The sequence below is a fragment of the Oncorhynchus gorbuscha genome, linkage group LG25 (genome assembly GCF_021184085.1).
Source record: "Oncorhynchus gorbuscha isolate QuinsamMale2020 ecotype Even-year linkage group LG25, OgorEven_v1.0, whole genome shotgun sequence".
NCBI lineage: Eukaryota > Metazoa > Chordata > Actinopteri > Salmoniformes > Salmonidae > Oncorhynchus > Oncorhynchus gorbuscha.
In genome coordinates, this window is record NC_060197.1 from 25,193,662 (window position 1) to 25,216,943 (window position 23,282).

The 23,282-nt window shown below is 44.9% G+C and overlaps 1 protein-coding gene across 1 annotated transcript; it reads right to left on the reverse strand.

Moving 5' to 3' along the window:
* LOC124013831 (Fc receptor-like protein 5) lies at positions 1-19,006 on the reverse strand. Its single transcript, XM_046328396.1, has 6 exons — positions 18,919-19,006; positions 18,382-18,666; positions 17,769-18,005; positions 15,495-15,815; positions 15,122-15,400; positions 1-1,085 (listed from the first exon to the last, which is right to left on the reverse strand). The coding sequence occupies exons 1-6, from the start codon at positions 19,004-19,006 to the stop codon at positions 808-810; spliced, it is 1,488 nt and encodes a 495-aa protein (XP_046184352.1). The 3' UTR covers positions 1-807.
* Between the last annotated feature and the right edge of the window lie 4,276 nt (positions 19,007-23,282).

Genomic DNA, 23,282 nt, shown 5'->3' on the forward strand with positions numbered 1-23,282 from the left:
CACAGGAAAATCACATGTTTTATTGCACTGGGCCTTGAAATAAAAACAGGCACTACACTTGTTTAATTAACAGAAGTTAAAGAGAGGTAAGTGCAATATAATAACAAAAATCGAAAACATTTAACAATAACAGAGGAAAGGACACAAACCACCAAAAGCTGAAATTGTTAACCTACAAAATCGTAACATTCAGATATTAAACTCAGTAAACACAATCATAAATCAATGGCAAGGCAATGGCAAAAAACGTCAAAATCATAAACGTGTTTTTTTCAGCTGACAGTTCATATTGTAACGGATCACATGGATGATTCAGTCTGTTTGATGACATCATCAGATGGTAACTCGTCTTGAGGAGATTTGGCCTATAAGAATATCATGGGCAGAGATTAGCATCTGAGTTCAACTGATTCAATTGCACAACATCAGAGGTAATGGAAAGGTTAGTTAGCCTTTTTTAAGGGTAAAAAGTGTCCATAGAAGACGTTTAACAGAAATAGCTGCAACTTATGTCTATTTAAATTTGAAATGAACAATTTCAGTCAACATTACTTGATAACAGTATTCTTGTATTTGTACTGATTAGGGATTCCCATTAGCTACTGCCAAGGCAGTGATATAAGAGCATGACATAAAGAAGGAGTATACTGAAATAAAGTGGTCACCTCGAGCACTGCAACATTTTATCATCAGCACAATAGACACCAGTAGAAAGGGAGACACCACTAGTAAACCACACAGCACCATGGGCAGCTGAGAGATGGAGACAACAGAACCTGGAGAGAATATCAAACACATGTTTTACCATCAACACACACACACACTGCTCTTCTCACCTCTCACTGTCACCCAGCTCTCTGGTGATTCTCCTTCTTTAGATTTACACTTATAGAAGCCTTCATCTGACTTGGACACTGCAGGGATGTTCATCTCTCCTGTGGTTTCATTCCTGATGAGTACTCCATCTTTGTAGAAATCAACCCTGGGGTTCGGGTTTGTTTCCTGATAACTATTTGTACAGCGCAGAGTCACAGAGTCTACCTCAGTTATGGGATAGGCAGGGCTCTCCAGGATTAAAGCACCAGCTGTGCAACATAATGTAGAAATAAAACTGTAATTCTGGAGCAAAATCACTCACAATATCTTAACGTCTTATGTGTTTGTTTTTAGGAGATGCAATCATTCCGTTTCAGAATTGAACATTACAATTTCCTTAGCACCATCAAACAACTGTTTACCACAACAAGTGGGAAGATGAACATTTTGTGATAGTTTGAAGTACGGACTGCAGCTAAACTCAACAAAAAAAAGAAACATCCTTTTTTCAGGACCCTGTCTTTCAAAGATAATTTGTAAAAATCCAAATAACTTCACAGATCTTCATTGTACAGGGTTTAAACACTGTTTCCCATTATTGTTCAATGAACCATAAACAATTAATGAACTTGGATAGGCTGAGAGAGGCTGGACTGGGGGCTTGTAGGCCTGTTGTAAGGCAGGTCCTCACCAGACATCACCAGCAACAATGTTGCCTATGGGCACAAACCCACCGTCGCTGGACCAGATAGGACTGGCAAGAAGTGCTCTTCTCTGACGAGTTGCGGTTCTGTCTCACCAGGGGTGATGGTCGGATTTGTGTTAATCGTCAAAGGAATGAGCGTTACACCGAGGCCTGTACTCTGGAGCGGGATCGAGGTGGAGGGTCTGTCATGGTCTGGGGCGGTGTGTCACAGCATAATCTGACTGAGCTTGTTGTTATTGCAGGCAATCTCAACGCTGTGCGTTACAGGGAAGACATCCTCCTCCCTCGTGTGGTACCCTTCTTGCTCATCCTGACATGACCCTCCAGCATGACAATGCCACCAGCCATACTGCTCGTTCTGTGTGTGATTTCCTGCAAGACAGGAATGTCAGTATTCTGCCATGGCCAGTAAAGGGCCCGGTTCACAATCCCATTGAGCACATCTGGGACCTGTTGGATCGGAGGGTGAAGGTTAGGGCCATTCCCCTCAGAAATGTCTGGGAACTTGCAGATGCCTTGGTGGAAGAGTGGGGTAACATCTCACAGCAAGAACTGGCAAATCTGGTGCAGTCCACGAGGAGAAGATGCACTGCAGTACTTTAATGCAGCTGGTGGCCACACCAGATACTGACGGTTACTTTTGATTTTGACCCCCCTTTGTTCAGGGACACATTCTTCCATTTCTGTTAGTCACACGTGTAACGTCGTTCTTTGTTTGTAGAAAGAGAGTCGGACCGAAATGCAGCATCGTGGTTACTCGTGGCTTTAATGAAAAAAGCGACACATGAAATAACATATACAAATACAAAACAACAAACGAAACGTGAAACCTAATTACAGCCTATCTGGTGAAACTACACAGAGACAGGAACAATCACCCACGAAATACACAGTGAAACCCAGGCTACCTAAATACGGTTCCCCATCAGACAACAAGAATCACCTGACTGATTGAGAACCGCCTCAGGCAGCCAAGCCTATACTAGACACACCCCTAATCAACCACAATCCCAATGCCTACAAAAACCCCAATAAGACAATACAATAACCCCATGTCACACTCTGGCCTGAACAAATAATTAAAGAAAACACAAAATACTAAGACCAAGGCGTGACAGAACCCCCCCCCCCCTAACCCCCCCCGGACTCCCGGACGCACCTCAAAACTATTGGGAGGGTCCGGGTGGGCGTCTGTCCATGGTGGCGGTTCCGGCTCGGGACGTGGACCCCACTCCATTAATGTCCTAGTACCTCCCCTTCGCGTCCTGGGATAATCCACCCTCGCCGCCGACCATGGCCTAATAGTCCTCACCCAGAACCCCACTGAACTGAGGAGCAGCTCGTGACTGAGGGGCATCTCGGGACTGAGGGACAGCTCGGGACTGAGGGGCAGCTCGGGACTGAGGGGCAGCTCGAGACTCGAGCAAACAGCTGGAGGCAGGGCTTTCTCCTACAGAGCTCCATTTTTATGGAACGGTCTGCCTACCCATGTCAGAGACGCAAACTCGGTCTCAACCTTTAAGTCTTTACTGAAGACTCATCTCTTCAGTGGGTCATATGATTGAGTGTAGTCTGGCCCAGGAGTGGGAAGGTGAACGGAAAGGCTCTGGAGCAACGAACCGCCCTTGCTGTCTCTGCCTGGCCGGTTCCCCTCTTTCCACTGGGATTCTCTGCCTCTAACCCTATTACAGGGGCTGAGTCACTGGCTTACTGGGGCTCTCTCATGCCGTCCCTGCAGAGGGTGCGTCACCTGAGTGGGTTGATTCACTGTTATGGTCATCCTGTCTGGGTTGGCGCCCCCCCCCCCCACTTGGGTTGTGCCGTGGCGGAGATCTTTGTGGGCTCTACTCAGGCTTATCTCAGGATGGTAAGTTGGTGGTTGAAGATATCCCTCTAGTGGTGTGGGGGCTGTGCTTTGGCAAAGTGGGTGGGGTTATATCCTTCCTGTTTGGCCCTGTCCGGGGGTGTCCTCGGATGGGGCCACTGTGTCTCCTGACCCCTCCTGTCTCAGCCTCCAGTATTTATGCTGCAGTAGTTTGTGTCGGGGGGCTAGGGTCAGTTTGTTATATCTGGAGTACTTCTCCTGTCCTATTCGGTGTCCAGTGTGAATCTAAGTGTGCGTTCTCTAATACTCTCCTTTCTTTCTCTCTCTCGGAGGACCTGAGCCCTAGGACCATGCCCCAGGACTACCTGACATGATGACTCCTTGCTGTCCCCAGTCCACCTGGCCATGCTGCTGCTCCAGTTTGAACTGACCTGAGCCCTAGGACCATGCCCCAGGACTACCTGACATGATGACTCCTTGCTGTCAATAGTCCACCTGGCCATGCTGCTGCTCCAGTTTCAACTGTTCTGCCTTACTATTATTTGACCATGCTGGTCATTTATGAACATTTGAACATCTTGGCCATGTTCTTTTATAATCTCCACCCAGCACAGCCAGAAGAGGACTGGCCACACCACATATGCTCTCTCTAATTCTCTCTTTCTTTCTCTCTCTCTGAGGACCTGAGCCCAAGGACCGTGCCCCAGGACGACCTGACTTGATGACTCCTTGCTGTCCCCAGTCCACCTGACTGTTCTGCCTTGTTATTATTCAACCATGCTGGTCATTTATGAACATTTGAACATCTTGGCCATGTTCTGTTATAATCTCCACCCGGCACAGCCAGAAGAGGACTGGCCACCCCACATAGCCTGGTTCCTCTCTAGGTTTCTTCCTAGGTTTTGGCCTTTCTAGGGAGTTTTTCCTAGCCACCGTGCTTCTACACCTGCATTGCTTGCTGTTTGGGGTTTTAGGCTGGGTTTCTGTACAGCACTTTGAGATATCAGCTGATGTACGAAGGGCTATATAAATACATTTGATTTGATTTGATTTGAGACTGATGGGCAGCCCGGGACTGATGGGCAGCCCGGAACTGAGGGGAAGCCCAGTACTGAGAGAAAGCCCAGTACTGAGAGGAAGCTCAGTACTGAGAGGAAGCCCAGTACTGAGATGAAGCTCAGGCAGGTAGTAGGCTCCGGTAGATCCTGGCTGGCTGGCGGATCTGGAAGATTCTGGTTGACTGGCAGATCTGGAAGAGACTGGTTGACTGGCAGATCTGGAAGAATCTGGTTGACTGGCAGATCTAGAAGATAATGGCTGACTGGCGGATCTAGCTGCTCTATGCAGACTGACAGCTCCTTGAAGACTGACAGCTCTGGCTGCTCCCATGCAGGCTGACAGCTCCTTGCAGACTGACAGCTCCTTGCAGACTGGCAACTCTTTGCAGACTAACAGCTCTTTGCAGACTGACATCTCTGGCTGCTTCATGCAGACTGACAGATCTGGCTGCTTCGAACAGACTGACAGCTTTGACTGCTCCATGCAGGCTGACAGCTCTGACTGCTTCATACAGACTGACAGCTCTGGCTGCTTCATACAGACTGACAGCTCTGACTGCTTTATGCAGACTGACAGCTCTGACTGCTCCATGCAGGCTGACAGCACCCTGCAGACTGGCAGCTCCTTGCAGATTGACAGCTCCTTGCAGACTGGCAGCTCTTTGCAGACTGACAGCTCTGGCTGCTTCATGCAGACTGACAGCACCTTGCAGACTGACAGCTCCCTGCAGACTGGCAGCTCAATCTGCTCCGAACAGGCAGGAGGCTCCGGCAGCGCTGTAGAGGAGGAAAGCTCGGATAGCGCTGAACAGGCGGGAGACTCCGACAGCGCAGGAGGGAAGGAAGGCTCTGGCTGTGCTGAACAGGCGAAGCGCACAGAAGGCCTGGTGCGTGGTGCTGGAACTGGTGCTACAGGATCGAGGACACGCACAGGAAGCCTGGTGCGGGGAGCTGCTACCGGAGGACTGGTGTGTGAAGGTGGCACAGGATGGACTGGACCGTGAAGGTGTACTGGAGAGCCTGAGAGCAGGACTGGCACAGGATGTGCAAGGCTAGGTAGGTACACAGTAGGCCTGGTGCGTGAGGCTGGCACATTTTTCACCTGCCGACTAACACGCACCTCAGGACGAGTATGGAGCGCTGACCCAGGTACCATTAAATCCCGACACGCTCCATCGGACGAATATCGTACCTATAGCACCATGCTAGCAACTCCCTCATTACTCTCTCCTCCACTTTCCCCATTAACTCCTTCACAGTCTCTGCTTCGCTCACCTCTAACACCGGCTCTGGTTCTGGTCTCCTCCTTGGCTCCTCACGATAAACAAGGAGAGTTGGCTCTGGATAGACCGGACCGTGCAGGCGCACTGGAGCTCTTGAGCACTGAGCCTGCCCAACCTTACCTGGCTCGATGCCCACTCTAGCCCAGCCAATACGAAGGGCTGGTATGTGCCGCACCGGGCTATGCACCCGCACTGGAAACGCCGTGCGCTCCATAGTATAACACGGTGCCTGCCCGGTCTCTCTAGCCCCCCGGTAAGCACAGGGAGTTTGCGCAGGTCTCCTACCTGGCATAGCCATACTCTCTTTAAGCCCCCCCCCAATAATTTTTTTGGGCTGCTTTTCGGGCTTCCTTGCCAACCGTGTTCCCTCGTATCGTCGGCTCCTATCTCCGGCTGTCTCTGCTCTCCTTAGTGCCTCCACCTTTTCCCATGGGAGGCGATCTCTTCCGGCCAGTATCTCCTCCCAAGTGTAACAACCTTTACCATCCAACACGTCTTCCCATGTCCATTCTCCGAATAATTCATCCTCCTTTTGCTGTTCCAGCTGTCGCTGCCTGTTTCCACGCCACTCGGTCCGTGTGTGATGGGTGATTCTGTAACGTAGTTCTTCGTTTGTAGAAAGAGAGTCGGACCGAAATGCAGCGTGGTGGTTACTCATGGCTTTAATGAAAAAAGCGACACATGAAATAACATATACAAATACAAAACAACAAACGAAACGTGAAACCTAATTACAGCCTATCTGGTGAAACTACACAGAGACAGGAACAATCACCCACGAAATACACAGTGAAACCCAGGCTACCTAAATACGGTTCCCCATCAGAGACAACAAGAATCACCTGACTCTGATTGAGAACCGCCTCAGGCAGCCAAGCCTATACTAGACACACCCCTAATCAACCACAATCGCAATGCCTACAAAAACCCCAATAAGACAATACAATAAACCCATGTCACACCCTGGCCTGAACAAATAATTAAAGAAAACACAAAATACTAAGACCAAGGCGTGACAACATGTCTGTGGAACTTGTTCAGTTTATGTCTCAGTTGTTGAATCTTGTTTTGTTCATACAAATATTTACACATGTTAATTAAGTTTGCTAAAAAATAAACACAGATGACGTTTATTTTTTTGCTGAGTTTGTAAATGTCCACTGTCTTTCCATTTTCTTCACACAGAGAGAGTACAGAGACCAAAAACACCAAAACAAACACTCATTAATCTCTTAGCACAGTTTACTATAACTGTAGCGAAAGAACTCTCAGCTACTTACAATAATAGCAACTCGATACTACAAGGAATCCAACAAAAATTGCATTTTGAAATAATTGTTATTGACAGCACATTTTGCAACCACTGAGTTGGCACCACTCTTTAGTTCCTGAGTGATGACCTGGGTAAATGCACACCACCACACTAACCAGGTCTGCATGGCATCGGCTATACAATCTCAGGTTCTCACAGAGATGCAACATCAATGTAGGGTGGTCACTTTCTTGTGAGAGCTTGTGGTTTGATATCAGAATGTGGAGAGGCTTGTTTCATGTTGCACCCACCATAGATAGATAGATAGATAGATAGATAGATAGATAGATAGATAGATAGATAGATAGATAGATAGATAGATAGATAGATAGATAGATAGATAGATAGATAGATAGATAGATAGATTCCCCTGAGTCTTGCAGAGTCAGTTTCCTAATTGTTAAACTGAAGTTAATGACATTCATCTCTAGTCTCCCCTCGAACTGGGATCCTCGTGAATATACAACTTCTGAGTTGAATTCTGCAATATCCTTTCCTCTGTACTTCCACTGCATTATGGTGACATTATGCCCCTCTAAGCCTGCAGGGATCTCCACAGAGTCCCCTACTGTCTTGTGGAATGACAGGTATGAAGAAACACCCACACCTGAAACACAAACATGTACATTAGCATTCTGACACCAATCAATGGTTACTCTTTACATTGCAGTGCACTTACTTACATGAATAATTACACAGTAGTACGATGTAGCAAGTATATTATACTGAATGTGGCATATATCTTTAAATATTTACATATCTGATTGTGTGGGTCCTATTTTACTTCATTAAAGTCCACCCCCCCCCCCAACATTCAGCAGAACAGGATGAGATGACAGGAAAAGAGAAGTGGGGGTGGATCTGATAACCCCTCCTCAGTTCATAAGTACAAATATCTCTGTGTTTACTGTGTAATTATTCACCAGAAATGCATCATATTCTGCATGGGCGTCATTACAAAGACATGCCAGTCTGAAGTAATGAATTATAAACCCTTACAACAACAACAAATCTCTGTCATGAATTAAGACAAATTAAGACAGTCAATGAAGTGTGGTATTTAGGGCATAACTGCAGTTATCCTAGTCCGGCTGTAATAAAAGCAAAAATTCAATACAATCCCGTATTGAATTCAATTTAATGAATGACAAGCATCAAGCACAGGGTCGTAATATCTTTGCATTCAAGAAGCACAGCAACAGCTGCTGACCCAGCCACACCATTGGCACTCATTCAAAACTGCTGAATCACTTCATCACGATATGTTCCTGAATATAGGTATTATGTAGGTGTTATCACACAGTAATAAAGCAAAAGATTCTGAATATCCAACCAATCACTGACGACCAGGCATTCTACAGTCAACACACACCATGTAAAGACCAACAAGGAAGTTAGAGAAAGCTGACGGTTTTCCTTACTTTATCATGCAAGCAAGCTCATGCAGTAGATCCGGTTTGGGGATGATTCTACCCTCTTGGTTTCACATTAGAATAAGGAGACCGTTGAAAAGACCCTAAGCAGCCAACTGACTAAAGTCAGTAAGTGGTTATCCATTTAGGCAAGACAGAATGTATCCTTTTTGGCAAGAAAGCACATTCAATACAAAGCATGAACAGGAGAAAGTTTTGTTTTATTTCTACAAAACTTACCATAGTGGAAGTTGAAGAGTAGGAGAAGGAGTATTCCCTGTTTGGAGAAGCAGGAGAAGGGACCACCAGACATCTCTTTAAGGTGTTGTATGACTGTTTCCTCTGGCTGTATGTCCTTATCTATCACTGTCACTGATAGCTAGCAGTTGACTATCCAAAACACACAGAGAAGAAAGAGTAGAGTAGAGAAAGAGCAGAGACCTCCTTTTGACAAGGGCTTCCTGTATGTTAGCTGAAAAAGAAGTCACATTCTATAGTTGCTCTCTGAAAATAACCCTTCACTCAGCTTGAGAGTTAGAAGATGAAGCGTGGGTGTGTTTGGGGTCTGTCACTGTGTTGATCAGTCTGATGGTGGTGGTTTTGGAGCATGTGTTTCCTAGCTGCTGCTGGTTGTGTGGTTAATGGTCATGGTGTTTCACAGATACCGGTAGTTTTGTTACTTTATGAGCAGACGACTCAAAGTTGCAGAGAAAGAAAAATGAGGGAAAAATAGAGAGAGACAGAGAAAGAAAACGAGGGGTTAGAGAGAGAGAGCTAGAGAGAGCAAAAAATATAACCGTGTGTGCATTTTCATCTTGGCTTCATATACCTGCAGACGTGTTTGCATGACTTCTTCTGCATGCTCATAGGTCAATGTGGCTGAGGGACATGAAACACATGTCAACTTTTTCAGAAGGTACTGGGTCCCAGGTTACTGACAAAGGCCCCCCTTCTACGTTTCAGGTAACATCTTGTGGTGATGTCACTTTCTGTGACATGTGGTCTCCGTGGTGACCTGTTTCTGTTTCTCAGGAGCAGTGACAAAGATCCTGGCTGCCGGTTGTCTGTCTGACCACATAGACATTAACACATAGACACAGAAAACCCCCTAACTGGAACAGTGACCTTCCAGACCATGCAGGAACACTGGAAATAGCAGTAAGAGTCACACACCACTAATGTCATTAATCTTCATGATCTGTCTGTAGGATGAAGAGGCAATATGGGAGAACAGGTAGTCATTCATACATAGGTCACTAGTTGTAATTCAACACAGTAATGAAAATATTCAATTTTATTCTATTTATTTAAATACCACACCCTGGCTAATGAGTCTTACATTTGCTTACTTGGAAGATCCCTTTGCCATCATAGACGTGCATGTCCACATTTCAGTATTAAAAAGGTGATACACAGTAACAGTACTAACCAGCTCCTCAGAACTCCTGCAAAGTATATGACATCATAAAACTGAGAAGAACTGTTCTTTTCAGGCACACTCTTCCCTAATAAGTCATTCTGAAAAATGGGGTTCGGCATTTGAACTTTGCTCATGGGGCATTTATGTTATATTCCTCAAGATTCAATGGGTAGATTTAATTAAGTCCAAAAATTGATGAAGAAATAGCAGATTGCCCCTTTAATTTGCGACTCTAGGGGCAGTATTTTCATTTTTGGAGAAGAAAAAAAATCACGTTTTAAACGGGATATTTTGTCAGGACAAGATGCTAGAATATGCATGTAATTGACAACTTTGGATAGAAAACACTCTAACGTTTCCAAAACGTTAAAGATATTGTCTGTGAGTATAACAGAACTGATGTTGCAGGCGAAAGCCTGAGAAAAATCCAATCTGGAAGTGCCCCAGGTTTTGAAAGCGCTGCGTTCCAATGAGTCCCTATTGAGCTGTGAATGTGCCATCAACGAGCTTATGCTTTCTACGTATTCTCCAAGGTGTCTACAGCATTGTAACGTAGTTTTGCGCATTTATATTGAAGAATAGTCATAGGCAGCTACATTGCGTAAGTGGTCACATGGTGGCTCCAAGAGAGATTCTTGTGGAAAATACAGAGGAAGCCATTACTCCAATCGGTCCTATTGAAAAACTAATTGTCCCGACGGATATATTATTGAATAGATATTAGAAAAACACCTTGAAGATTGATTATAAACAACGTTTGTCATGTTTATGTCGATATTATGGAATATTTTTCGCCGTTTTCGTGACTGCAATTTCAGGGCGATTTCTCAGCCAAACGTGAAGAACAAACGGAGCTATTTTGCCTACAAAATTAATCTTTTGGGAAAAAAATTCACTTTGACTATCTACCTGGGAGTCTCGTGAGTGAAAACATCCGAAGTTGATCAAAGGTAAACTATTTAATTTGATTGCTTTTCTGATTTGTGACAAGGTTGCCTGCTGCTAGCAAGGCATAATGCTATGCTAGGCTATCGATAAACTTACACAAATGCTTGTCTAGCTTTGGCTGTAAAGGATATTTAGAAAATCTGAGATGACAGGGTGATTAACAAAAGGCTAAGCTGTGTCTCAATATATTTCATTTGTGATTTTCATGAATAAGAATATTTTCTAGGGATATTTATGTCCGTTGCGTTATGCTAATAAGTGTCAGGCGATGATTATGTTCCCGGATCCGGGATGGGGAGTCACAAGAAGCCCTTTAACTCAAACATTTGGGAGCCTAAGATCTATACTAGGCTGAAAGGAGGTTTGACCAAATTAGGTTTTATGGAAACATTTTCAATGACAACATCCATTTACTGTAAGAAAGCACTCATTCCATCAGGTGGATAAAAAATAAAAAAAAGTTTATAAAAAAGCATAATGCAAAGATAATGTAAAAGTACAGGCCATTAGAAGAAAACATGAATAATACTTATAATATTTTGGAAATTCATATGCAAATATGTTATTCTATCATCTGAATAACAGACATAATAAATCAAAGATAACCATTGTAATACATTTACAACAATATGTACAATTCAATACACAATACACAATACAATACAAAGCAGAGCACAATACACAATACAAAGCAGATACAATTACTATAGCTGCAGATAAGATCCACTATCATTACACCACACGATACAAAAAGCTGTTACAGTAATACACAATCAAACCATTGTTAAATACAATATATCTGTTGATAAATAAAATAAGAAACAAATCCTTAAGGTACAAGGTGTTATTGTGTGCGTGTGTGTGTGTGTGTGTGTGTGTGTGTGTGTGTGTGTGTGTGTGTGTGTGTGTGTGTGTGTGTGTGTGTGTGTGTGTGTGTGTGTGTGTGTGTGTGTGTGTGTGTGTGTGTGTGTGTGTGTGTGTGTGTGTGTGTGTGTGTTTGCGTGTGTCCCGCCATCCCGCTATCCCTCCATCCCTCCATCCCTCAAGGACCTGCAACATTTCACCACACAAAGTAGTTTAGGACACGCAGTCGAAACAAACTCTTAAGAATCAAACAAATAGACGTCCTTTAAGTAGTGTTGAAATCTAGCTTGAAATATACTTATTCATGTTATCATTCTAGAATCGATTGATTACTTCACATGTATAAGGAATGTATATGTTGGGGCCAATGAAGGGTAGATGGGAACTAGGTGTGTGGAAAGTTACTGAGTGTAGAAAGTTCATATTCTGTTCCATGTTTCTAAGGAGGGAGGTGAAGGGCAACAGTTAATCACTGATAAGGCAGGCCAGCTGCGGAACTAGGGAGGAGTGAAGAATGCGTCTTGAGGTCGAATCAACAGATGAAGTGAGAAGAAAGCTCTGGGAGGGAGGCCAGAGAGGCCCACCACAATGACTCGTCTACTACAGTCCTACAGTCCTATCTCACACATACACTTCCATGCCCACAAATGTTTTAGTATCAGGCAGGTCTGACTACACCAGTGAGAGGTACCAATTAAATCCCTGCCTAGCAACGGAGATGTATTGGTTGTCTAGATTTGTAAGGAGTTGACCTCGCCTAGTGCAAAGTTATAAATATATGTGCTTGTGTATTCATGCCTTGTCTTTGCAGATGTATGACCCAGAGGGGGAATACACTTGGTTTGAGCTTTTTCTAGTTGTCCGTCTGAGTTTTTACTACAGTTTGTCCAGAACCTAACAATAGATTAAGTATATGTTGACATTGAAGAATTAGTTCCATATTAGTATCATATTAAATATCAATAGCATACGACTATAATTTGTATTATCTGTGGATGTGCCTGGCTTCACTTGAGAATAGACCAAATCTGCCTCAGGTGGATTTGCAGTTTCTATAAGGGGTAAGGATAACACATTAGAATAATATAACCAGGCCTACCAAGTGGCTCAGTGGTCTAAGGCACTAGCTGTGCCACTAGAGACTCTGGGTTCGCGACCGGGAGGCCCATGGGGTGGCGCACAAATGGCCCAGCATCGTTAGGGGAGGGTTTGGCCGGCAGGGATATCCTTGTCTCATCGTGCACTAGCGACTCCTGTGGCGGGCCAGGTGCAGTGCATGCTGACACGGGCGCCAGGTGTACGGTGTTTCCTCCGACACATTGGTGCGGCTGGCTTCCGGGATGGATGGGCATTGTGTCAAGAAGCAGTACAGCTTGGTTAGGTTGTGTTTCGGAGGACGCATGGCTCTTGACCTTCGACTCTCTTAAGACCGTACAGGAGTTGCAGCGATGAGACAAGACTGTAACTACCAATTGGATATCATGAAATTGGGGAGAAAAAAGGGGTGAAAATACAAAACAAATATATATAACCAGTGAATATACAGAATAATATACAGCTGGTGGTTAGAGAGTTGGACTAAGCTGACAAGGTACAAATCTGTCGTTCTGCCCCTGAACAAGGCAGTTAACCCTCAGTGACGGCCTGTTCCTAGGCCGTCATTGAAAACTAGAGTTTGTTCTTAACTGACTTGCCTAGAATAAAGGTAAAATAAAAAGAGGAGTGAGGGGAAATATGGAGGGATGTCTAGTCTTACCTTTCTTCTTTGGCTTTGGCCTTCTGTTTAAGCTGATGAAAATGGACAAATGAAAGAATGAGATTATTGCACATCTTCATCAAAATTCCAAAATCGCACATTTAGATTTCACTGATTGCCAACCTGTAGAATGGGTCTCACCTGTGGCCTTCCCTGTCTTGACCTCAGAATAGACTGGATTTTCTTTTGGATCAGCTGGCATTTCTGAGGAGGAGGACTTTTTTTATGAGTGAAAAACAATGCTGCATTTTGTATTAATTTATGTGACGGTTGAGAATTACTTTTATTTTTCTTGTCCAACTCTTTGAGTTGAATCTGGGCGTACATCACATCACTTGGTCCAGCAGTAGCAGCACCAGCATCTGAAGCATACAGGTAATAGACTAATATCTCTACTTAGTGCAACAACAACTCTATACTGTATTCATGCTTAACTTAACATACAGTATACAATACCATTGTCATTATTGTCTGAGGGAGCGATTGTATCGTAGATGTTAGCGCCACCTATTGGTCAAAGAACAGATAGAAAGATTAATGTGTTGGTTTTCCCTCAGCTTGTCTAGGGACTTAAAGTACAGTAGCATGTTGTATACAAAGTGAATGGTGAGAAGTTAGTGTGTGAAATTACAGAGAGGGGAGAGAGACAGTGGTCTGGACTGAGAGACTGACCATGCTGCATACGTGTATACCCAGGATCAGGAGCCCGTCCCTGGGTGGATTCTTGGTCCTGTTTGTTGGTGCTCTGGGGCTGGGGGAGCCTTACCGGGAGAGAGATAGTCATGAAACACACAGATTCTATTTTACTGTATGAAAAGGAACAGTTGAAAGACAGGTGTACTCACGAGAATGTCCTGTTGCAACAGGAATCTGTAATGAGAAATGCATACTATTATATCAGGTCATGAATGTTTTGAACTTTTGCAATTCAATTTTTTTTCTCCTAAACATGAACAAAAAGGTTTAATGAGAAATGATAAAAGTCTCACCTTTGGCATTTTTATATCGACACAGCAGTACCAGGAGAATGGTCAGTAGAACACCAGCAACAACCAGGCCCTCAACCACTCCTACTGGGACTGATGTAGAGGGTCCAGGAGTTACACCTGGAGAGAGAACAACAAATGGACAAAGTGAAACAATTCTGTAGATACATTATATATATTTGGCAACTGACTTGAGATCAGATGACCAGCCTGAGCTTGCAACTCCAAACCTACAGTATGCTTTTTATTTTAACACTACAAATCTCTGATGACAAGAGATGAAAATGTAATGTGATCATTATTATTTTCTCACCTCTCACTCTCACCACGCTCTTTGGTGATTCTTCTTCATTAAATGTACACTTATAGGAGCCTTCATCTGTCTTGGACACTGCAGGGATGGTCATTTCTCCTGTGGTCTCATTCCTGATGAGTACTCCATCTTTGTGGAAATCAACCTTGGGGTTCGGGTTTGTTTCCTGACATCTATGTGTACAGCGTAGAGTCACAGAGTCTCCCTCAGTTATGGGATAGGCAGGGCTCTCCAGGATCACAGGGCCAACTGTGTAACATAATGTATCAATAAAACTGAAAATCGGGAGTAATCACTCACTATATATTAACATCTGATGAGCTTGTATTCTATGAAATGCAATCATTCAGTTACAGAATTGAACATCATTATGATACATTGTAATGTAAAAAAGGTTAGTGAATGTTGGACAATAGACGTACCAGCCACTGTGATGTTGACAGCATTACTGTACTCTCCTGATCCAGACTCACACCAGTACACTCCACTGTCCCGTGAGAACGTAAACATTATGGTACATTTGGATCCTGCTATTGATCCCCAGTTAGAGCCACACTCTGAATCCACTGCTTTCTCTCTGTATCTTTTCAGTTTCCATCCAATAGTGTTCCCCTTCTCCTCACAGCTTAGTGAGAGAGACTTTGTTGTAAAGTGTTGAGTTCTGTTAGGTCTCATTTTGAGAGACACTGAAGGTTGCGGCTCTGAAACAAAGAGGGACAGAGTCAAATTATAGTTATATATACACATGAGGTGGACTTAAGTGTGATTAAATGCAGTTACAATGCGGTTAGTTACCTCCTGACCAGAGAAACTGAGGTTCACTGTAGAGTGTGTCATAAACTGGGTCTCCTCTTCCAGCTCTACACACATATCCTCCTGTGTGACTAGGACCAGTAGGGATCAGAGTGTAGGAGGCTTCACTAGTCCCATTGCCAGATAGAGGCTCTACAGAGTAGGACCTATCTGACAGGGAGAGTAACCCAGCTGTGTAGGGAACAGTTCGGTACCAGAAGAACCTCCAGCTTGCAGATGACTCTTTAACCCAACAGCTCAGAGTAACTGAGTCTCCAGGGTCCAGCCACTGAGGAGAGACACTCAGGACAGCTTGGGGTTGATCTGTTACAAAGGATAATGACACGATTAAATTATTTAAATGTTCAAATAATTTAAGATAAAAAATTACCCATTTTGTTATTATGGTATAGTACCTTACCCTAAAATCTACAGTGCCTTGCGAAAGTATTCGGCCCCCTTGAACTTTGCAACCTTTTGCCACATTTCAGGCTTCAAACATAAAGATTTAAAACTGTTTTGTGAAGAATCAACAACAAGTGGGACACAATCATGAAGTGGAATGACATTTATTGGATATTTCAAACTTTTTTAACAAATCAAAAACTGAAAAATTGTCCGTGCAAAATTATTCAGCCCCTTTACTGTCAGTGCAGCAAACTCTCTCCAGAAGTTCAGTGAGGATCTCTGAATGATCCAATGTTGAGCTAAATGACTAATAATGATAAATACAATCCACCTGTGTGTAATCAAGTCTCCGTATAAATGCACCTACACTGTGATAGTCTCAGAGGTCCGTTAAAAGCGCAGAGAGCATCATGAAGAACAAGGAACACACCAGGCAGGTCCGAGATACTGTTGTGAAGAAGTTTAAAGCCGGATTTGGATACAAAAAGATTTCCCAAGCTTTAAACATCCCAAGGAGCACTGTGCAAGCGATAATATTGAAATGGAAGGAGTATCAGACCACTGCAAACCTACCAAGACCTGGCCGTCCCTCTAAACTTTCAGCTCATACAAGGAGAAGACGGATCAGAGATGCAGCCAAGAGGCCCATGATCACTCTGGATGAACTGCAGAGATCTACAGCTGAGGTGGGAGACTCTGTCCATAGGACAACAATCAGTCGTATATTGCACAAATCTGGCCTTTATGGAAGAGTGGCAAGAAGAAAGCCATTTCTTAAAGATATCCATAAAAAGTCGTTTAAAGTTTGCCACAAGCCACCTGGGAGACACACCAAACATGTGGAAGAAGGTGCTCTGGTCAGATGAAACAAAAATTGAACTTTTTGGCAACAATGCAAAACGTTATGTTTGGCGTAAAAGCAACACAGCTCATCACCCTAAACACACCATCCCCACTGTCAAACATGGTGGTGGCAGCATCATGGTTTGGGCCTGCTTTTCTTCAGGAAGAAAATCTTCAGGAAGATTGATTTAAAAAATAGCTAACTCTGCCATATGCTTTCAATGAAAAAACAAATCTGTGCACAATTTGCAGATTTCTCAATCACTCTTTGACTGACAACAGAGCAGAGCACAAAGAAACCTCAACTTCCCTTCTGGAAGAAAACCTGATGGAGTCTGCAAAAGACCTGAGACTGGGACGGAGATTTGTCTTCCAACAAGACAATGATCCAAAACATAAAGCAAAATCTACAATGGAATGGTTCAAAAATAAACATATCCAGGTGTTAGAATGGCCAAGTCAAAGTCCAGACCTGAATCCAATCGAGAATCTGTGGAAAGAACTGAAAACTGCTGTTCACAAATGCTCTCCATCCAACCTCACTGAGCTTGAGCTGTTTTGCAAGGAGGAATGGGAAAAAAATTCAGTCTCTCAATGTGCAAAACTGATAGAGACATACCCCAAGCGACTTACAGCTGTAATCGCAGCAAAAGGTGGCGCTACAAAGTATTAACTTAAGGGGGCTGAATAATTTTGCACTCCCAATTTTTCAGTTTTTGATTTGTTAAAAAAGGTTCAAATATCCAATAAATGTCGTTCCACTTCATGATTGTGTCCCACTTGTTGTTGATTCTTCACAAAACAATACAGTTTTATATCTTTATGTTTGAAGCCTGAAATGTGGCAAAAGGTCGCAAAGTTCAAGGGGGCCGAATACTTTCGCAAGGCACTGTAAATATAATTGATCTTTGATCTCTGTCTGCTATTTGACCTCATTCCTTATGTCTTTTTCTCACTATTCTGTCTCTTTCTCTTGCAATCCCATAAAAACAGACTTACCTAACACAGTTAATTGTATAACATTACTTGTCTGGGAGGGTTTTAAGCCATTTCTTTTCTGAAGACCTTCACAGGTATATAAACCATTCTTTGCAGGATCGATTCTGTACTCGGGCTCTGTTTTGGTGGAGACCAACTTCCCACTGTTATAAAAAGCATACTCAATCTCTTCTCCCGCCTGTATGTCACATCTGAGAGTGACAGTCTCTCCACTGAAAATCTGGGGCCAGTTGGGTTGGAGGGTCAGAACAGCCTCAGGTCTCTCTGCACAGACACAACACAGAAAATAAACATTATCACATAGCTTAGAATGTAAAATAATGTTGATCAGAATTTTCCACAACAAGACCATATCATAGGTTGTCATTTCTGAACATACGTATGCAGTCTGAACTGTCTGACTTACCAAGATCTGGTCATCAGATTGCTGACATATACAGTGATGTCCACACACACACACACACACACACACACACACACACACACACACACACACACACACACACACACACACACACACACACACACACACACACACACACACACACACACACACACACACACACACACACACACACACACACACACACACACACACACACACACACACACACACACACACACACACACAATTACTCACCTTTCACAGTGATAGTGACAGGATCACTGATGATTGATGATATGGATCTGGACTGGATCTCTCCCTGACACCAGTAGAGACCCTGGTCAGACTCAGCAGCACTACTGATGGTGAAGGTGGTTCCTGTTGTCGAGTGTCTGCCAGACAAGGTCACTACTTTCTTAGTGTTGCCTTTGTACCATGTATAGCTCCAGCCACTGTCAGACCCCACTGAACATGTCAGAGTTACTGTCTCTCCAGTGTATGCAGGGTTTGGTGTTATGTTGAGTGTAGCTTTGGGCAGGGCTGTGAGAAAAGAGCATCATTTAAAGATCTGGAAACATGCTTGGTAATATCCATATATTTAGCTGTTGTTGGAATGTTTTCATACTATAAAAATACTAGGCAAAAAATACTTATATATATATATATATATGCCATTTAGCAGACGCTTTTATCCAAAGCGACTTACAGTCATGTGTGCATACATTCTACGTATGGGTGGTCCCGGGGATCGAACCCACTACCCTGGCGTTACAAGCGCCATGCTCTACCAACTGAGCCAGTCACTCCCTCCTTTGGCCTTGGAGGAGATACGGTCTGAGACAAGTTGTGTGGGGTAGTGTCTGGAACTATTGTACGTCATCTCTGATGTTACACCTATCCTGGGATAGTGTATGACCCAGAGGCTCACTCGCCTCAGGACTCCAATTGATTTAAGCCCTATAAGTAGTTGGTGTTTCTGTACCAGGGACGAGATCAGAGCCTCGTCTTAGGGGCCTAAGCTCTGTACAATAAGAACAGTTTTCATAACAAATACTATCTGGCTGGGGGGTACTCCTTGATCATATATCAAGTCTCACTGTCATGTTTTGTCATTTATTATCATGTCTTGTCCCTGTGCTTCCCATTCTATTCGTTTCCCTCTGCTGGTCTTATTAGGTTCTTTCCCTCTTTCTATCCCTCTCTCTCCCCCTCCCTCTCTCACTCTCTCGCTCTCTCTTCTCTCTATCGTTCCGTTCCTGCTCCCAGCTGTTCCTATTCCCCTTATCATCATTTAGTCTTCCCACACCTGTTCCCGATCCTTTTCCCTGATTAGAGTCCCTATTTCACTCCTTGTTTCCCGTACCTGCCCTGTCGGATCCTCATGTATAATTCACCGTGCTGTGTCTATGTTTTGCCCTGTCGTGTCGTGTTTTCCTCAGATGCTGCGTGGTGAGCAGGTGTCTGAGTCTGCTAGGTTCAAGTGCCTTCCCGAGGCAACCTGCAGTTCTCGATCAAGTCTCCAGTCTGTTCTTGTCTTTACGTGTAGTATTATGCTTTTTGTTTTGTAAAGTTTATTCTGGATTAAATACTCTGTTTTCGCCAAGTCGCTTTTGGGTCCTCATTCACCAGCATGACAGAAGGATCCGACCGAGGAATGGACCCAGCGACTACAGACGCTCGTAACACTGCCGTCGAGATCCAAGGAGCCATGCTCGGCAGACACAAGCAGGAATTGTCTGCTGCTCGCCATGCCGTGGAGAACCTGGCCGCTCAGGTTTCCGACCTCTCTGGACAGTTCCAGGTTCTTCGTCTCGTGCCACCTGTTACTTCCTGGCCTGCCGAGCCTCCAGAACCTAGGGTTAATAACCCACCTTGCTACTCCGGGCAGCCCACTGAGTGCCGCTCCTTTCTCACCCAGTGTGAGATTGTGTTCTCTCTCCAACCCAACACATACTCTAGAGAGAGAGCTCGGGTTGCTTACGTCATTTCACTCCTTACTGGCCGGGCCCGAGAGTGGGGCACAGCTATCTGGGAGGCAAGGGCTGATTGTTCTAACAATTACCAGAACTTTAAAGAGGAGATGATTCGGGTTTTTGACCGTTCAGTTTTTGGTGGGGAGGCTTCTAGGGTCCTGGCTTCCCTATGCCAAGGTGATCGATCCATAACGGATTACTCTATAGAGTTTCGTACTCTTGCTGCCTCTAGTGACTGGAACGAGCCGGCGCTGCTCGCTCGTTTTCTGGAGGGACTCCACACAGTGGTCAAAGATGAGATTCTCTCTCGGGAGGTTCCTTCCTGTGTGGACTCTTTGATTGCTCTCGCCATCCGCATAGAACGACGGGTAGATCTTCGTCACCAGGCTCGTGGAAGAGAGCTCGCATCAACGGTGTTTCCCTGCTCCGCATCGCAACCATCTCCCTCCTCTGGCTCTGAGACTGAGCCCATGCAGCTGGGAGGGATTCGCATCTCGACTAAGGAGAGGGAACGGAGGATCACCAACCGCCTGTGCCTCTATTGCGGATTTGATGGACATTTTGTTAATTCATGTCCAGTAAGAGGCCAGAGCCCATCAGTAAGCGGAGGGCTACTGGTGAGCGCTACTACTCAGGTCTCTTCATCTAGATCTTGTACTACTATGTCGGTCCATCTACGCTGGACCGGTTCGGGTGCTACATGCAGTGCCTTGATTGACTCTGGGGCTGAGGGTTGTTTCATGGACGAAGCATGGGTTCGGAAACATAACATTCCTTTCAGACAGTTAGACAAGCCTACGCCCATGTTTGCCTTAGATGGTAGTCATCTTCCCAGTATCAAATTTGAGACACTACCTTTAACTCTCACAGTATCTGGTAACCACAGTGAGACTATTTCTTTTTTGATTTTTCATTCACCTTTCACACCTGTTGTTTTGGGTCATCCCTGGCTAGTATGTCATAATCCTTCTATTAATTGGTCTTGTAATTCTATCCTATCCTGGAACGTATCTTGTCATGTGAAGTGCTTAATGTCTGCCATCCCTCCCATTTCTTCTGTCCCCACTTCTCAGGAGGAACCTGGCGATTTGACAGGAGTGCCGGAGGAATATCATGATCTGCGCACGGTCTTCAGTCGGTCCCGAGCCAACTCCCTTCCTCCTCACCGGTCGTATGATTGTAGTATTGATCTCCTTCCGGGGACCACTCCTCCTCGGGGTAGACTATACTCTCTGTCGGCTCCCGAACGTAATGCTCTCGAGGATTATTTATCTGTGTCTCTTGACGCCGGTACCATAGTGCCTTCTTCCTCTCCGGCCGGGCGGGGTTCTTTTTTGTTAAGAAGAAGGACGGTACTCTGCGCCCCTGCGTGGATTATCGAGGGCTGAATGACATAACGGTTAAGAATCGTTATCCGCTTCCCCTTATGTCATCAGCCTTCGAGATTCTGCAGGGAGCCAGGTGCTTTACTAAGTTGGACCTTCGTAACGCTTACCATCTCGTGCGCATCAGAGAGGGGGACGAGTGGAAAACGGCGTTTAACACTCCGTTAGGGCATTTTGAGTACCGGGTTCTGCCGTTTGGTCTCGCCAATGCGCCAGCTGTTTTTCAGGCATTAGTTAATGATGTTCTGAGAGACATGCTGAACATCTTTGTTTTGTCTATCTTGACGATATCCTGATTTTTTCACCGTCACTCGAGATTCATGTTCAGCACGTTCGACGTGTTCTACAGCGCCTTTTAGAGAATTGTCTCTACGTAAAGGCTGAGAAGTGTTCTTTTCATGTCTCCTCCGTTACTTTTCTCGGTTCCGTTATTTCCGCTGAAGGCATTCAGATGGATTCCGCTAAGGTCCAAGCTGTCAGTGATTGGCCCGTTCCAAGGTCACGTGTCGAGTTGCAGCGCTTTTTAGGTTTCGCTAATTTCTATCGAGGCGTTTCATTCGTAATTTCGGTCAAGTTGCTGCCCCTCTCACAGCTCTTACTTCTGTCAAGACGTGTTTTAAGTGGTCCGGTTCCGCCCAGGGAGCTTTTGATCTTCTAAAAGAACGTTTTACGTCCGCTCCTATCCTCGTTACTCCTGACGTCACTAGACAATTCATTGTCGAGGTTGACGCTTCAGAGGTAGGCGTGGGAGCCATTCTATCCCAGCGCTTCCAGTCTGACGATAAGGTTCATCCTTGCGCTTATTTTTCTCATCGCCTGTCGCCATCTGAGCGCAACTATGATGTGGGTAACTGTGAACTGCTCGCCATCCGCTTAGCCCTAGGCGAATGGCGACAGTGGTTGGAGGGCGACCGTTCCTTTTGTCGTTTGGACAGACCATAAGAACCTTGAGTACATCCGTTCTGCCAAACGACTTAATGCCCGTCAAGCTCGTTGGGCGTTGTTTTTCGCTCGTTTCGAGTTTGTGATTTCTTACCGTCCGGGTAGCAAGAACACCAAGCCTGATGCCTTATCCCGTCTGTTTAGTTCTTCTGTGGCTTCTACTGATCCCGAGGGGATTCTTCCTTATGGGCGTGTTGTCGGGTTGACAGTCTGGGGAATTGAAAGACAGGTTAAGCAAGCACTCACGCACACTGCGTCGCGCGCTTGTCCTAGTAACCTCCTTTTCGTTCCTGTTTCCACTCGTCTGGCTGTTCTTCAGTGGGCTCACTCTGCCAAGTTAGCTGGTCATCCCGGTGTTCGAGGCACTCTTGCGTCTATTCGCCAGCGATTTTGGTGGCCGACTCAGGAGCGTGACACGCGCCGTTTCGTGGCTGCTTGTTCGGACTGCGCGCAGACTAAGTCGGGTAACTCTCCTCCTGCCGGTCGTCTCAGACCGCTCCCCATTCCTTCTCGACCATGGTCTCACATCGCCCTAGACTTCATTACCGGTCTGCCTTTGTCTGCGGGGAAGACTGTGATTCTTACGGTTGTCGATAGGTTCTCTAAGGCGGCACATTTCATTCCCCTCGCTAAACTTCCTTCCGCTAAGGAGACGGCACAAATCATTATCGAGAATGTGTTCAGAATTCATGGCCTCCCGTTAGACGCCGTTTCAGACAGAGGCCCGCAATTCACATCACAATTTTGGAGGGAGTTCTGTCGTTTGATTGGTGCGTCCGTCAGTCTCTCTTCCGGGTTTCATCCCCAGTCTAACGGTCAAGCAGAGAGGGCCAATCAGACGATTGGTCGCATACTA

Coding starts and splice junctions, on each gene's coding strand:
- LOC124013831 (XM_046328396.1), bottom strand. CDS start 19,006: ATGACGTACAATAGTTCCAGACACTACCCCACACAACTTGTCTCAGAC. Junction 18,667..18,918: donor AGGAGGGAGTGACTGGCTCA/GTTGGTAGAGCA, acceptor CTTTTCTCACAG/CCCTGCCCAAAGCTACACTC. Junction 18,006..18,381: donor TGTCACTATCACTGTGAAAG/GTGAGTAATTGT, acceptor GTGTCTGTGCAG/AGAGACCTGAGGCTGTTCTG.